The sequence below is a fragment of the Grus americana genome, chromosome 27 (genome assembly GCF_028858705.1).
Source record: "Grus americana isolate bGruAme1 chromosome 27, bGruAme1.mat, whole genome shotgun sequence".
In the NCBI taxonomy this organism is placed as follows: Eukaryota; Metazoa; Chordata; class Aves; order Gruiformes; family Gruidae; genus Grus; species Grus americana.
The window spans coordinates 204,539-219,574 of NC_072878.1; the positions used below are offsets into that span (position 1 = coordinate 204,539).

A 15,036-nucleotide genomic window follows, 5' to 3' on the forward strand; every position below is an offset into this window, starting at 1 on the left:
TGATGGGGGGGGGGGGGGGCTGGGGAGCACCCATGGGTGGGGTATAGGGCGCCCATGTTTGTTAGGTGGGTGACGGGTGCTGATGGGTGGGGGGGTCCCATAGGAGGTGGGTGCCCATGGGTGCTGATGGATGCGATGGGTGCTGATGGGTGCTGATGGAGGGTCCCTGATGGGTGCTGACGGGTGCCCATGGGTGCTGATGGGTGCGATGGGTGCTGACGGGTGCCCATGGGTGCTGATGGGTGCGATGGGTGCTGATGGGCGCCCATGGGTGCTGATGTGTGTTGACGGGTGCCGATGGGTGTGATGGGTGCTGATGGGTGCTGATGGGCGTGATGGGTGCCAATGGGTGCTGTCAGGTGCCCATAGATGCGACGGGTGCCGATGGGTGCTGACGGGTGCCAATGGGTGTGATGGGGACTGACGGGTGCCGATGGGTGCTGACGGGTGCCGATGGGTGCTGACGGGTGCTGACGGGTGCTGACGGGTGCCGATGGGTGCTGGTGGGTGCTGATGGGTGCTGACGGGTGCTGACGGGTGCTGATGTGTGCTGACGGGTGCTGACGGGTGCTGATGGGTGCCGACGGGTGCCAATGGGTGCCGATGGGTGTGATGGGTACTGACGGGTGCTGATGGGTGCCCATGGGTGCTGATGTGTGCCGACGGGTGCTGATGGGTGTGATGGGTGCTGATGGGTGCTGATAGGTGCAATGGGTACTGACGGGTGCTGATGGGTGCTGACGGGTGCCGATGGGTGCCGATGGGTGCTGATGGGTGCAATGGGTGCTGACGGGTGCCGATGGGTGCTGCAGGAGGCGGGGCGCCTACTGTACATCGGCCAGAACGAGTGGACCCACGTGAACTGCGCCCTCTGGTCGGCAGAGGTGTTCGAGGAGGGGGACGGCACCCTGCGCAACGTCCACGCCGCTGTCGCCCGCGGCCGCCAGATGGTCAGCACCCATGGGTGCTGGGGGGGGGGAGGGGGAGCTGAGGGGCCTGGGGTGCGGGTGTGGGCGCTAAGGAGCATTTCTGGGTGCTAAAAGGGGCTGGGAGGGGATCTGGAGGGTTGGGGCGGGGGGCAGCCGTGGGCGCTGGAGGTCACAAGGGGCACCCATGGGTGCTGGGGGGTCATGGGGGGCACCCACGGGTGGTAGAGAGTGGAGGGGGTGTGGGTATGGGTGCTAAGGAGCATTTATGGGTGCTAAAAAGGAACAGGAGTGGATCTGGAGGGCTGGGGGGCACCCATGGGTGCTGGCAGGCGGGGAGGGCACCCATGGGTGCTAGGGGGTGGAGGGGGTGTGGGTATGGGTGCTAAGGGGCATTTGTGGGTGCTAAAAAGGGCTGGGAGGGGATCTGGAGGACTGAGGGGCACCCATGGGTGGAGGGGGTGTGGGTATGGGTGCTAAGGGGCATTTACGGGTGCTAAAAAGGGGCTGGGAGTGGATCTGGAGGGCTGGGGTGGGGGGCACCCATGGGTGCTGGGGGTCATGGGGGGGCACCCATGGGTGCTGGAGAGTAGAGGAAGCGTGGCTGTCGGTGCCAAGGAGCGTTTATGGGTGCTAAAAGGGACTGGGAGTGGATATGTGGGGCTGGGTTGGTGGGCACCCGTGGGTGCCGGAGGTCATAGGGGGCACCCATGGGTGCTGGGGGGGGGGGGGGTGTCACGAGGGGCACCCATGGGTGCTAGCGCTTGCGCACAGCACCCCCGCCTAGCAACCCGCCTTGGCACCGCGCGTCGCCCTCCGGCCGCGCCCGGGTTTCGGCACGATTCCTAGCGGCACCCGTGGGTGCCCCCTCACCCCCCCACCCACTGATGGGTGCCCCCCACCCACAGCGTTGCGAGCACTGCGGGCGCCCCGGGGCGACGGTTGGGTGCTGCCTGGCCGCCTGTTTGGCCAACTACCACTTCATGTGCGCCCGGCGCCGCCGCGCCGCCTTCCAGCGCGACAAGAAGGTCTTCTGCCAGCGCCACACCCGCCTGCTGGATGGCACCGTGAGCACCCATGGGTGCTGGGGTGGGGGGTGGGATGGGTGGGGTGCTGGGGGGGGCATATGGAGGGGGGTTGGGGGGTGTAGGGTGGGGTTTAGGGGGTAGGGAGGGCTCAGGGTGCAGCGTGGAGGGTGGGGTGTGTGGGGAAGCAATGGGCACCCATGGGTGGGGGTCAGGGTGAAGGGCACCCATGGGTGCTGAGGGGTGCTTAGGGTGCTGGGGGACCCATAGAGGGGGGTTTGGGGGGCGTAGGGTGGGGTTTGGGGGACAGGGAGGAGGTGGGAGGCAAGGGGGGAATGGGAGAGGGTTGGGGTGATGGGCACCCATGGGTGGGGGTCAGGGTGCAGGGCACCCATGGGTGCTGAGGAGTGGGGTGGGGGTGCTCAGGGTGTTATGGGGTCCATAGGGTGGGGTTTGGGGGGGCAGGGAGGGCTCAGGGTGCAGCGTGGAGGGCGGGGTATGTGGGGAAGCAATGGGCACCCATGGGTGGGGGTCAGGGTGCAGGGCACCCATGGGTGCTGGGGGGTGCCTGGAGGGGGATTGGGAGGTGTAGGGTGGGGGTTGGGGGGTCCCTGGGTGCTCTGGGGGTGCTGGGGGGGGTCCCCGGGTGCTTTGAGGGGGGGGTGTCCGGGGGTTCCCTGGGTGCAGCAGGGAGCACCCATGGGTGCTGTGTAGGAGCTGATGCAGAACAAGGGGTTTGGGGGGGGTTGGGGGGTCCCTGGGTGCTCTGGGGGTGCCGGGGGGGGGGAGGGGATCCCCGGGTGCTTTGCGGGGGGGGGGTGGGGGGGGTGTCCCCGGGTTTTCCCTGGGTGCAGCGGGGAGCACCCATGGGTGCCGCGCAGGAGCTGGTGAGGGACGAGGGCTTTGCGGTTCTGCGCCGGGTGTTCGTGGATTTTGGGGGGATCAGCCTGAAGCGGAAATTCCTGGGGGGGCTGGAGCCCGAGGCCGTCAACATGATGATAGGTGAGGGGGGGGGGGAGCACCCCCAATTTGGGTGGGGGGCACCCAGGGGAGTCTGGGGGGCACCTGGGGGGGGGGGGTTGGGGGGCACTGGCGGAGCCCTGAGGGGTTTTGGGGGGCACCCGTGGGTGTGTGGGGGGGAGTTGGGGGGGCACCCATGGGGCTTGGGGGGCACCCCGAGGGGTTTTGGGGGGCACCCATGGGTGTGTGGGGGCCACCCATGGGGGCTTGGGGGGCTCTGGGGGGGCACCCTTGGGGCTTGGGGGGCACCCAGAGGGGTTTGGGGGGGCACCCATGGGTGTTTGGGGGGAGTTGGGGGGCACCCATGCGTGTTTGGGGGGCACCCATGGGGGTTTGGGGGGCTCTGGGAGGGCCCTGAGGGGTTTTGGGGGGCACCCATGGGGGCTTGGGGGGAGTTGGGGGGCACCCATGGGTGTTTGGGGGGCATCCATGGGGGCTTGGGAGGCCCTGAGGGGTTTTGGGGGGCACCCATGTGTTTGGGGGGCACCCAGAGGGGTTTGGGGGCACCCATGGGTGCTGGGTAGTCCTTGGAGTCCAAGCAGCACCCATGGGTGCTAGAGGGGTGCTCAGGGTCCCAGCAGCACCCATGGGTGCTGGGGGTGTTCTGGGGGTCCCAGCTGCACCCATGGGTGCTGGGGGGGTGCTGGGGGTTCTGGGGGTCCCAGCTGCACCCATGGGTGCTGGGGGGGTGCTGGGGGGGTGCTGGGGGTCCCAGCAGCACCCATGGGTGCTGACGGGGGGGTGCCGCAGGCTCCATCCGCATCGACAGCCTGGGGGCCCTGACGGAGCTGTCGGAGTGCGACGGGCGGCTCTTCCCAGTCGGCTACCAGTGAGCACTGGGGGGCACTGGGAGGGACTGGGAGGGACTGGGGGGGCACTGGGAGGGACTGGGAGGGACTGGAGGGGGACTGGGGGGGGATTTGGGGGTCCCTGGGCCATACTGGGAGGCACTGGGATGAACTGGGGGGGGATTTTGGGGTTGCTGGGCCATACTGGGATGAACTGGGCAGGGATTTGGGGGTCACTGGGCCATACTGGGATGAACTGGGAGTCACTGGGGGGGCATTTGCGGCTCTCTGGGCCATACTGGGGTGAACTGGGATGAACCGGGAGTCAGTGGGGGGGGATTTGTGGATCCCTGGGCCATACTGGGATGAACTGGGATGAACCGGGAGTCACTGGGGGGGGCATTTGCGTCTTGCTGGGCCATACTGGGATGAACTGGGAGTCACTGGGAGTCACTGGGGGGGCATTTGCAGCTCCCTGAGCCATACTGGGATGAACTGGGAGTCACTGGGGGGGTGGATTGTGGGGTTCCCCGGGGCCGTTGGGGCCGGGGGCCGCGCAGGCTGGCGCGTGCCGGGAGCACTGGTGCGTACTGGGAGCACTGGTGCGTACTGGTGGGCGCAGGTGCTGGCGGCTGTACTGGAGCACGCGGGACGCCCGGCGGCGCTGCTGGTATCGCTGCCGCATCCTGGAGCACCGGCCCCGCCCCCACCCCGACGGGGGGCCCCCGCCCGGGCACCCAGAGGAGAACCGGACCATCGCCCACGGTACGCGGGGACCCCCCCACCCGTGGGACACCCCCACCCATAGGAGGCACCCCCCACCCATGGGACCCCCCCCACCTGTGGGTGACACCCCCCCAACCATAGGAGACACCCCCACCCGTGGGTGACACCCCACCCATGGGACCCCCCCACCCGTGGGACACCCCCACCCATAGGAGGCACCCCCCACCCATGGGACCCCCCCCACCTGTGGGTGACACCCCCCCAACCATAGGAGACACCCCCACCCATGGGAGACACCCCCCAACTGTGGGACCCCCCCCACCCATGGGAGACACCCCCCACCCATGGGAGACACCCCCCACCCATGGGACACCCCCACCCATGGGTGACACCCCCCACCCGTGGGAGACACCCCCCCACCCATGGGTGACACCCCCCACCTGTGGGTGATCACCCCCACCCATGGGTGACACCACCCACCCATAGGAGACAGCCCCACCCATGAGTGACACCCCCCAACCATGGGACCCCCCCCACCCATGGGAGACACCCCCCACCCATGGGATACCCCCACCCGTGGGCGACACCCCCACCAATGGGAGACACCCCCCACCCATGGGACACCCCCACCGACAGGAGACCCCCCCCACCCCTGGGGGACACCCCCCACCCATGGGACACCCCCACCCATGGGTGACACCCCCCACCTGTGGGCGACACCCCCACCCATGGGCGACACCCCCACCCATGGGAGACCCCCCCCACCCCTGGGGGACCCCCCCCACCCATGGGACCCCCCCCACCCATGGGAGACAGCCCCGACCCATGGGACACCCCCACCCGTGGGTGACACCCCCCCCAATGGGTGACACCCCCACCCCTGGGTGCCCCCCCCAGACTCACGGGTGCCCCCCCCCAATATGTCCTCGGTGCACCCTGACCCCCACCCATTCCCCCCCCTCCCCCCCCCTCCCCCAGGTGCCACCCCGGGGTCACCCGGCAGCGGGGGAGGGGACACGCCGCCCCCCCCCGAGGGCCAGCGGGGTCCCCCCAGCACCCGCCCGCGGGGACCCCCCACCTACTCACCCACCCGCCGCCCCCCCCCCAGGGAGCTCCTCCCGCCCCCTCCCCTCCCCCGGTGAGTGGGGGACACGGGGGGGGGACACGGGGGGACGTTGGGGACACGGGGGGATGGGGGGGACATGGGGGGGACATGGGGACATTGGGGGGATGGGGGCATCGTGGGGGGGACATGGGGGGATGGGGACAGGGGGAGACGGGGGGACATGGGGGGACATGGGGGGACACGGGGGGACACGGGGGGATGGGGGGGACACGGGGGACATTGGGGACATGGGGGGACATTGGGGGATGGGGGCATCATTGGGGGGGACGTGGGGGGATGGGGACAGGGGGACATTGGGGACACGGGGGGATGGGGGACATTGGGGACATTGGGGGGACACACAGGGGGACATTGGGGGGATGGGGGACATTGGGGACATTGGGGGCATCGTGGGGGGGACATTGGGGGGATGGGGGACATGACATGGGGGACATTGGGGGGGACATGGGGGACATTGGGGGGGCATTGGGGGAGACACGGGACATTGGGGACACGGGGGGACATCAGGGGGATGGGGGGGCGTCATAGCGGGGGACATGGGGGACATTGGGGACATTGGGGGGATGGGGGACACAACATGGGGGGACATTGGGGGTGGGGGGACACGGGGGGACATTGGGGACATCAAGGGGGGACACGGGGGGATGTGGGGGATGGGGGGGACGTTGGGGACATTTTGGGGGACATTGGGGGGCATTGTGGGGGGGGACATGGGGGGCGGGGATAAGGGGACATTTGGGGACCCGTGGGGACAGAGGTGGGACACAAGGGGACTCTTGGGGACGTTGAGGTCACTTTGGGGACCCTTAGGGGACATTTGGGGACCCTTGGGGGCATTGAGGTCCCTTTGGGGACATTGGGGACCCTTGGGGACCTTTGGGGACATTCGGGGACATTGGGGACCCTTGGAGACCCTTGGGGATGTTTGGGGACCCTTGGGACCTTTGGGGACCCTTGGAGACCCTTGGGGACCCTTGGGGACCTTTGGGGACATTCGGGGACATTGGGGACCCTTGGAGACCCTTGGGGATGTTTGGGGACCCTTGGGACCTTTGGGGACCCTTGGGGACCCTTGGGGACCTTTGGGCACATGGGGGTCCCTTTGGGGACCTTGGAGACCCTTGGGGACATTTGGGGACCCTTGGGGACCTTTGGGGATATTTGGGGACATTGGGGACCCTTGGAGACCCTTGGGGACCTTTGGGGACCCTTGAGGACATTTGGGGACATTGGAGACCCTTGGGGACATTTGGGGACCCTTGGAGACCCTTGGGGACCCTTGGGGACATTTGGGGACATTGGGGACCCTTGGAGACTCTTGGGGACATTTGGGGACCCTTGGGGACCTTTGGGGACCTTTGGGCTGTCCCCCTCCGTCCCCTGAGCCCCGTGTCACCTCCCCCCGCCATGTCCCCACCCCCACCCCACCCCAGGCAGCGCCACCCCGGTGACGCGTCACATCCTGACGGTTGGGGACCCCGAGTTCCCCCCGCCCCGACGGGCGCGGAGAGCTTTGTCACCCGCCGGCGTCACCCGTCGCTGTCCCCCGAGGCCACCGCCCCCGAGGCCACCGTCACCCAACGGGCCAACGTCACCCATGGGACAAGAGTCATCTCAAGAGCCAACGTCACCCAACGGGCCACCGTCAACCCCGAGGTCATCGTCACCCGTGGGGCCACCATCGTTCTTGGGTCAACCTTCATCAACGAGGCCACCGTCACCCCTGAGGTCATCGTCACCTACAGGGCCACCATCATTCTTGGGTCAACCTTTGTCAAGGAGGCCACTGTCACCCAACGGGCCACCGTCACCCAACAGGCTGCTGTCACCCAACGGGCCACCATCAACTGCAAGGTCATCGTCACCCGTGGGGCCACCATCGTTCTTGGGTCAACCTTCATCAACGAGGCCACCGTCAAGCCCGAGGTCATCGTCACCTGTGGGGCCACCATCGCTCTCGGGTCAATGCTCGTCAACGAGGTCACCGTCCCCCAGGGGACAACGGCCACCGACGGCGCCACCGTCCCCTCTGGAGTCATTGTCCCCTTCTGGTGGCCCGGACCTGGCCCTGGATGAGTTGGACGTCACCGAACTGGCCTTGGCTGCCGGACTCTTGGGTGCCTCGGGGACACCGATGGGTGACAGCAGCGAGGACGAGGAGGGTGGTGGTGGCACCACCCGTGGTGGCACCCGCGGGCGTTACTACCGTTTCGCCCGTACGGTGGTGACGCGGGAACCGTCGTCCCCGTGTCCCCTCCCCTTGTCCCACATCGACCAGTTGGACGGGGTGGATGACGGCGGGGACAAGGGACAACGGGGACAACGGGACGGGCCACCACCTGGGCCACCGTCGCGGCCACCCGCCGCCGAGGACCTTCCCTCCGACATCGTGGACTTTGTTCTCAAGAACATGACGGGAGATGGCACCAAGGTCACGGTCACCCAGGCATCCGGGATGGGCGTCAACGGGGACAGCGGTGGTGGCACCCCATGGGTCACCGAAGGGTCCAACCGACGTCCCGGCGGGGCACGGCTGTCCCAGGATGGTCACCGAGGAGGTCCCCGCGGTGGTGGGGACGTCCGTGTGGGCGATGGAGATGGCGCCAACGCAGACGGCGCCCATAGGCACGTCGGTGGTGGCCTCGTCGCCCGTGGAGATGCCACCTGCGGAGACGTCACCCATGGGAACGTCTTTGATGGCCACGGCGCCCCTGGAGATGCCACCCATGGAGATGTCACCCATGGGAACGTCTTTGATGGCCACGGCGCCCGTGGAGATGCCACCCATGGAGATGGCACCCATAAGCACGTCGGTGGTGGCCTCGTCGCCCGTGGAGATGCCACCCGCGGAGACGTCACCCATGGGAACGTCCTTGATGGCCACGGCGCCCGTGGAAACGCCACCCGTGGTCACGTCATTGGTGGCCCTGCCACCCGTGGCCACGTCACCGATGGTCACCTCGCCCCTGGAGGTGCCACCAACGGCCACGCCACCCTTGGAGACGCCGCCCACCACAATGGCACCCATGACCTCTCTGACAGCACCCACGGGCGCGTCACCCGGCTCAGCGCCAGCCGTCACGGTGTCACCCCGGGCGAGGTCGGGGGACGCTGGGTGTCCCCGTGGGGCGTGACCGGGGCACCCAAACGTCCCGGGGAGACGCCGGGTCCCGGTGCCAAACGGGCGCGGCTGGAGGTCACCGGTGACGAGGGGGACGGCACCGAGGACAACCAGGCCACCAGGTAAGGATCACGCCCAACGGCACCCATGGGTGCCACCCCCCGCACCTGAGAGGGAAACCCGGTTGGGTCCATGGGTGCCCACCCTGGTGGGACCATCCTGGTGGGACCTATGGGTGCTCACCATGATGGGACTGTCACAGAGTGACCCATGGGTGCCCACCATGACCAGTAGGACCCATGGGTGCCCACTGTGCTGGGACCATCCTGGTTGGACCCATGGGTGCCCACCATGGCCACTAGGACCCATGGGTGCCCACCATGGTGGGACTGTCCCAGTTGTGTCCATGGGTGCTCACAGTGGTGGGACCATCCCGGTTGGACCCATGGGTGCCCCCCATGGCCAGTTGGACCCATGGGTGCCCCCCGTGGGTGCTCCCAGCCCTTCCTGGCCTGTGGGGAGGTGGCCATGGGCCCCAGGAGCACCCACGGGTGATGGTTGCACCCATAGGCCGGGTCAGATCTCGGTGCCTCTGCCGCCGCTCCGGGACGTTCTCGACATCAAGGAGGAGCCCGATGACCTCAGCGACGGTGGGAGCTTCGGGTGAGCACCCAGCACTCACCCTGGGGTGCCCAGCACCCATCCTGATCACCCACCGCCATCCCTGATCACCCATCCTGGGGTGCCCAGCACCCACCCTGAGCACCCGCCACCCATCCTGAGCACCCACAACCCATCCCTGATCACCCAGCACCCATCTATGGGCACCCAGCACCCGCCGCTGTGGGTGCTGTGCCCCCCCTGACCCCTGTCACCCTCCAGGTCCCCCCCGGGCCCGTCGCCCTCCCCCGCCTGCAGCCCCCCCCCAACGGACGGCACCCTGGAGCCCCCCTGGGCCGCCTGCGCAGGTAGGGCACCCATGGGTGCTACCAAGGGGGGGGGCACCCATGGGTGCTGCCAATGGGGGCATGGGTGGGGGGCACCCATGGGTGCTACCAATGTGTGGGGCACCCATGGGTGCTGACAATGGGCGGGGGGCACCCATGGGTGCTGACAATGGTGGGGGGGCCATGGGTGCTGACAATGGGAGGGGGGCACCCATGGGTGCTACCGGTGGGGGTAGGGGGGCACCCATGGGTGCTACCAATGGGGGTGGGGGGGGCACCCACGGGTGTCTGCAGTGAGACTGAGGCCACCCGTGGGCGCCACCGCCGTGGGGCCACCCTGCGCGCGGCGTCACCCGCGTCCCCCCCCCCCCCCAGGTGACAGCTCGGAGGACGAGTCCCCCCCCACCCCCACCCCCCCCTCCCCCCCGCCCGCCCCCACCTGCGCTTTGAGATCAGCAGCGAGGACGGGCTGAGCGTCACCGCCGACACCATCGAGGGTGACACGGGGGGACACGGGTGGGGGGGGACACGGGGTGGGTGACGTGGGTGGGGGGGACACGGGGGGTGGGGAACATGGGGGGACATGGGTGGGGGGGACACGGGGTGGGTGACATGGGTGGGGGGGACGTGGGTGACACACGGGGGGACACGGGTGGGGGGGACACGGGGGGACATGGGTGGGGGGACACGGGGTGGGTGACATGGGTGGGGGGGACGTGGGTGACACACGGGTGGGGGGGACACGGGGTGACATGGGTGGGGGGGACATGGGGGGACATGGGTGGGGGGACACGGGGTGGGTGACATGGGTGGGGGTGATATGGGTGACACATGGGGTGACACGGGGACACAGGTGACACGGGGGTGGGTGACACGGGGGGACACGGGTGGGGGGGACATGGGGGTGACATGGGTGGGGGTGACACAGGGTGGGTGACGCAGGTGGGGGGGACACGGGGTGACACGGGGGGGTGACACGGGGGTGGGGGTGGGACTTGGGGACACGGGGGGGTGGTGGCACGTGGGGGACGTTTGGGGACGTTTGGGGACCCGCCACCCCCCCGTCCCATCCTGGTGACACCCATGTTGTCCCCCCCCACCCAGGAGCCTGGCGCGCCGTCACCGAGAAGGTGCAGGAGGCTCGAGCCAACGCCCGGCTGGGGCACCTCAACCTGGCCGGTCAGCACCCCCACCCATGGGTGCCCCCCCAGACCCATGGGTGCCCCCCCCCCCACCCTTGGATGGCCCCCCACCCTTGGGTGCTGCCCCAGACCCTTGGGTGCCCCCCCAGATCCCTGGGTGCCCCCTCCACCTTTGGGTGCCCCACCAACCCTTGGGTGCTCCCCCCCACCCTTGGGTGCTCCCCGGACCCCTGGGTGCCCTCCCCCACCATGGGTGCCCTTCTTGACCCTTGGGTGCCCTGTGGGTGGGGGTTCACGTCTCCCCCAGACCCCTGGGTCCCCCTGGGTGGGTGTCAGGGTGTCATCCCCCCCCCAAAGGCATGACACCCATGGGTGCCCCCCTACACCCTTGGGTGAGAGGGTGCCTTGTGGGTGGGGGTTTGAGTCCTCCTAGACCCCTGGGTGCCCCCCCCAGACCCCTGGGTGCCCTTGGGTGGGCTTTAGGGTCCCCGTGGGTGGGTGTCAGGATCCCCCCTGCAGCCTGACACCCATGGGTGCCCCCCCTACACCCTTGGGTGCCCTGTGGGTGGGTGCTACTCTCTGCATGGGTGGAGGTTTGGGTCCTCCTAGACCCCTGGGTGCCCCCCCTAGACCCCTGGGTGCCCTTGGGGTGGGCTTTAGCGTCCCCGTGGGTGGGTGGGTGTCAGACCCCCCCCCCGCCGTGGCCCGACACCCATGGGTGCCCGCAGGGATGAGCGGGCTGCGGCTCCTCGGGGTGCAGCACGACGCCGTCGTCTTCCTGGTGGAGCAGCTGCCGGGGGCGGGGGCCTGTGGGCGCTATCGCTTCCGGTACCACCCGCGCCGGGACCCCCCCCACCCGCCACCCCGCAACCCCTCCGGCTGCGCCCGCGCCGAGCTCTACCTGCGGTGGGTGCTGGCGGGTGGGGGGGGCACCCGTGGGTGCTGCTGGTGGGGTGGGTTTGGGTGGTGGGATCTGTCCCCGGGGCACCCGTGGGTGCTGGTGGGGTGGGTTTGGGTGGTGGGATCCGTCCCCGGGGCACCCGTGGGTGCTGGTGTCTGGGTTTGGGTGGTGGGATCCGTCCCTGGGGCACCCGTGGGTGCTAGTGTCTGGGTTTGGGTGGTGGGATCCGTCCCCGGGGCACCCGTGGGTGCTAGTGTCTGGGTTTGGGTGGTGGGATCCGTCCCCGGGACACCCGTGGGTGCTGGTGGCTGGGTTTGGGTGGTGGGATCCGTCCCTGGGGCACCCATGGGTGCTGGTGGCTGGGTTTGGGTGGTGGGATCTGTCCCTGGGGCACCTGTGGGTGCTGGTGGGGTGGGTTTGGGTGGTGGGATCCGTCCCCGGGGCACCCATGGGTGCTGGTGTCTGGGTTTGGGTGGTGGGATCCGTCCCCGGGGCACCCATGGGTGCTGGTGGCTGGGTTTGGGTGGTGGGATCTGTCCCTGGGGCACCTGTGGGTGCTGGTGGGGTGGGTTTGGGTGGTGGGATCCGTCCCTGGGGCACCTGTGGGTGCTGGTGGGGTGGGTTTGGGTGGTGGGATCCGTCCCCGGGGCACCCATGGGTGCTGGTGTCTGGGTTTGGGTGGTGGGATCCGTCCCCGGGGCACCCATGGGTGCTGGTGGCTGGGTTTGGGTGGTGGGATCCATCCCCGGGACACCCGTGGGTGCTGGTGGGCTGGGTTTGGGTGGTGGGATCCATCCCCGGGGCACCCGTGGGTGCTGGTGGCTGGGTTTGGGTGGTGGGATCCATCCCCGGGGCACCCGTGGGTGCTGCTGGTTGTCCTTAGGGTGGTAGGATTCATCCCCATGCCACCCATGGGTGCTGCTGGTCTGGGTTTGGGTGGGGGGATCCATCCCCGGGGCATCCAGGGGTGGTGGGATCCATCGCCATGCCACCCATGGGTGCTGGTGGGCTGGGTTTGAGTGGTGGGATCCGTCCCTGGGGCACCCATGGGTGTCTCTGACTCTCTCCTGAGGCCACTAGATCCCTCCCCGGAGCACCCATGGCTTCTGTTGGGCACCCGTAGGTGCCGTTGGCCACCCATAGCTGTTATTGGGCACCCATGAGTGCTGTTGACCACCCATGGCTGCTGTTGACCACCCATGGTTGCCGTTGGCCACCCATAGCTGTTATTGGGCACCCATGGGTGCCGTTGATCACCCATGGCTGCTGTTGACCACCCGTGGTTGCCATTGGCCACCCATAGCTGTTACTGGGCACCCATGAGTGCCGTTGACCACCCATGGCTGCCGTTGCCCACCCATAGGTGCCACCACCCCATTTTGAGACCACCCACCGCTCTCCCCAACCCCCCCCCCCTCCACTTTCTTCCCATTGGGTGACACCTCTGGGTGGATGGCCGGGTTGGGATGGGATGGGTGGGTGGGGGGAGCACCCATGGGTGCTCCCTCTGAGCACCCCTCCCCCGCAGGAAGTGCACCTTCGACATGTTCAGCTTCTTGGCGTCCCAGCACCGCACCCTCCCCCAAGGTCCCCCACCCCGTGAGGAAGAGGAGGACGAGGTGCAGCTCAAACCCACCCGGTGAGCACCCAGGTCCCCTCGGTGGGTGGGTGGGGGTCGGGGTGACAAGTGGGTGTCGTCCCCCCCACCCCCCCACCCCACCCTGACCCCTCCCCCAGCCGTGCCACCAGCCTGGAGCTGCCCATGGCCATGCGCTTCCGGCACCTCAAGAGAACCGCCAAGGAGGCCGTCGGCGTCTATCGGTGAGGTCACCGCGTTGTCGCGTCACCCAACCGGGGTGTCACCCAACCGGGGTGTCACCCAACCCCAGTGTCACCCAACCCCGGTGTCACTTAACCCTGGTGTCGTCCCACCTTGGTGTCTCCCATCCTTGATGTTACCCAACCCTGGTGTCACCCAACCCCGGTGTCACCTCATCTTGGTGTCACCCATCCTTGATGTCACCCAACCCCGGTGTCACCCAACCCCAGTGTCACCCAATCCTGGTGTCACCCATTCTTGATGTCACCCATCCTTGGCATCACCCATCCTTAGCATCACCTCTTCTTGGTGTCACCCGTCTTTGCTGTCACCCCACCCTGGTGTCACCCAACTCTGATGTCACCTCTTCTTGCTGTCACCCTACTGTCACCCATCCTTGGTGATGACACCTTGGTGTCACCCAACCCTAGTGTCACCTATCCTTGATGTCACCCATCCTTGGTGTCACCCATCCCCAAGTGTGCTGGGGGTGTCGTTGGGTGCTGGGGGGTGTCAATGGGTGCCGGGGGGGTCAGTGGGTGTTGGGTCAATGGGTGCTGGGGGGGCCATTGGGTGCTGGGGGGGGTCATTGGGTGCCAGGGTGGGTCAATGGGTGCTGGGGGGGGTCAATGGGTGGGGGGCATCAGTGGGTGCTGGGGGGGGTCAATGGGTGCTGAGGTGGGTCAATGGGTGCTGGGGGGGGCCATTAGGTGCTGGGGTGGGTCGATAGGTGCCTGGGGGGTGTCAATGGGTGCTGGGGGGTGTCAATGGGTGCTGGGTGTCCCGGGGGAGGGTGTGTGCCATGGTTTTGGGGTGACCCCTCCCCCCGCAGCTCGGCCATCCACGGCCGGGGGCTCTTCTGCAAACGCAACATCGAGGCCGGGGAGATGGTGATCGAGTACTCGGGGATCGTGGTGCGCTCCGTGCTGACCGACAAGCGGGAGAAGTTCTACGACAGCAAGGTGGGACCTCGGGGACACCTCGGGGACACTTGGGGACAACTTTGGGGACACCTTGGGGCACCCAGGGACATGGGGACACCATGGGGACGTGAGGCGTTCTCCACTTGGTGCCCATCAGCAAGTGGGAGAAGTTCTATGACAGCAAGGTGGGACCTTGGGGACGCCTCGGGGACACTTGGGGACACCTCAGGGACACCTTGGGGCACCCAGGGACATGGGGACACCATGGGGATGTGAGGTGTCCTCCATTTGGTGCCCATCAGCAAGTGGGAGAAGTTCTATGACAGCAAGGTGGGACCTCGGGGACACATGGGGACACCTCGGGGCACCCAGGGACATCCTGATGATGTTCCCAACCCTTGACAATGTCCCCAACCCTTGGTGGTGTCCCCAACATTTGATGATGTTCTCAACCCTTGGTGGTGTCCCCATCTCTTGATGTCCCCAACCCTTGACAAATGTCCCCAACTCTTGGTGGTGTCCCTCTCCCTTGATGATATCCCCAACCCTTGATGGTGTCCCAATCCTTGATG

At 68.0% G+C, this 15,036-nt stretch overlaps 1 protein-coding gene across 1 annotated transcript in view; it reads left to right on the forward strand.

Annotated features, from left to right (window-relative positions):
• KMT2B (lysine methyltransferase 2B) overlaps window positions 1-15,036 on the forward strand; it is a 42,585-nt gene that overhangs the window by 25,523 nt on the left and 2,026 nt on the right. The window contains 16 exon segments of the mRNA XM_054804800.1: window positions 813-950; window positions 1,835-1,993; window positions 2,833-2,953; window positions 3,722-3,800; window positions 4,382-4,524; window positions 5,464-5,607; window positions 5,609-5,623; window positions 7,045-8,854; window positions 9,303-9,395; window positions 9,615-9,700; window positions 10,057-10,176; window positions 10,784-10,858; window positions 11,550-11,727; window positions 13,251-13,361; window positions 13,460-13,543; window positions 14,374-14,503. Of these exon segments, the coding sequence (XP_054660775.1) occupies window positions 813-950; window positions 1,835-1,993; window positions 2,833-2,953; window positions 3,722-3,800; window positions 4,382-4,524; window positions 5,464-5,607; window positions 5,609-5,623; window positions 7,045-8,854; window positions 9,303-9,395; window positions 9,615-9,700; window positions 10,057-10,176; window positions 10,784-10,858; window positions 11,550-11,727; window positions 13,251-13,361; window positions 13,460-13,543; window positions 14,374-14,503 (3,486 nt within the window).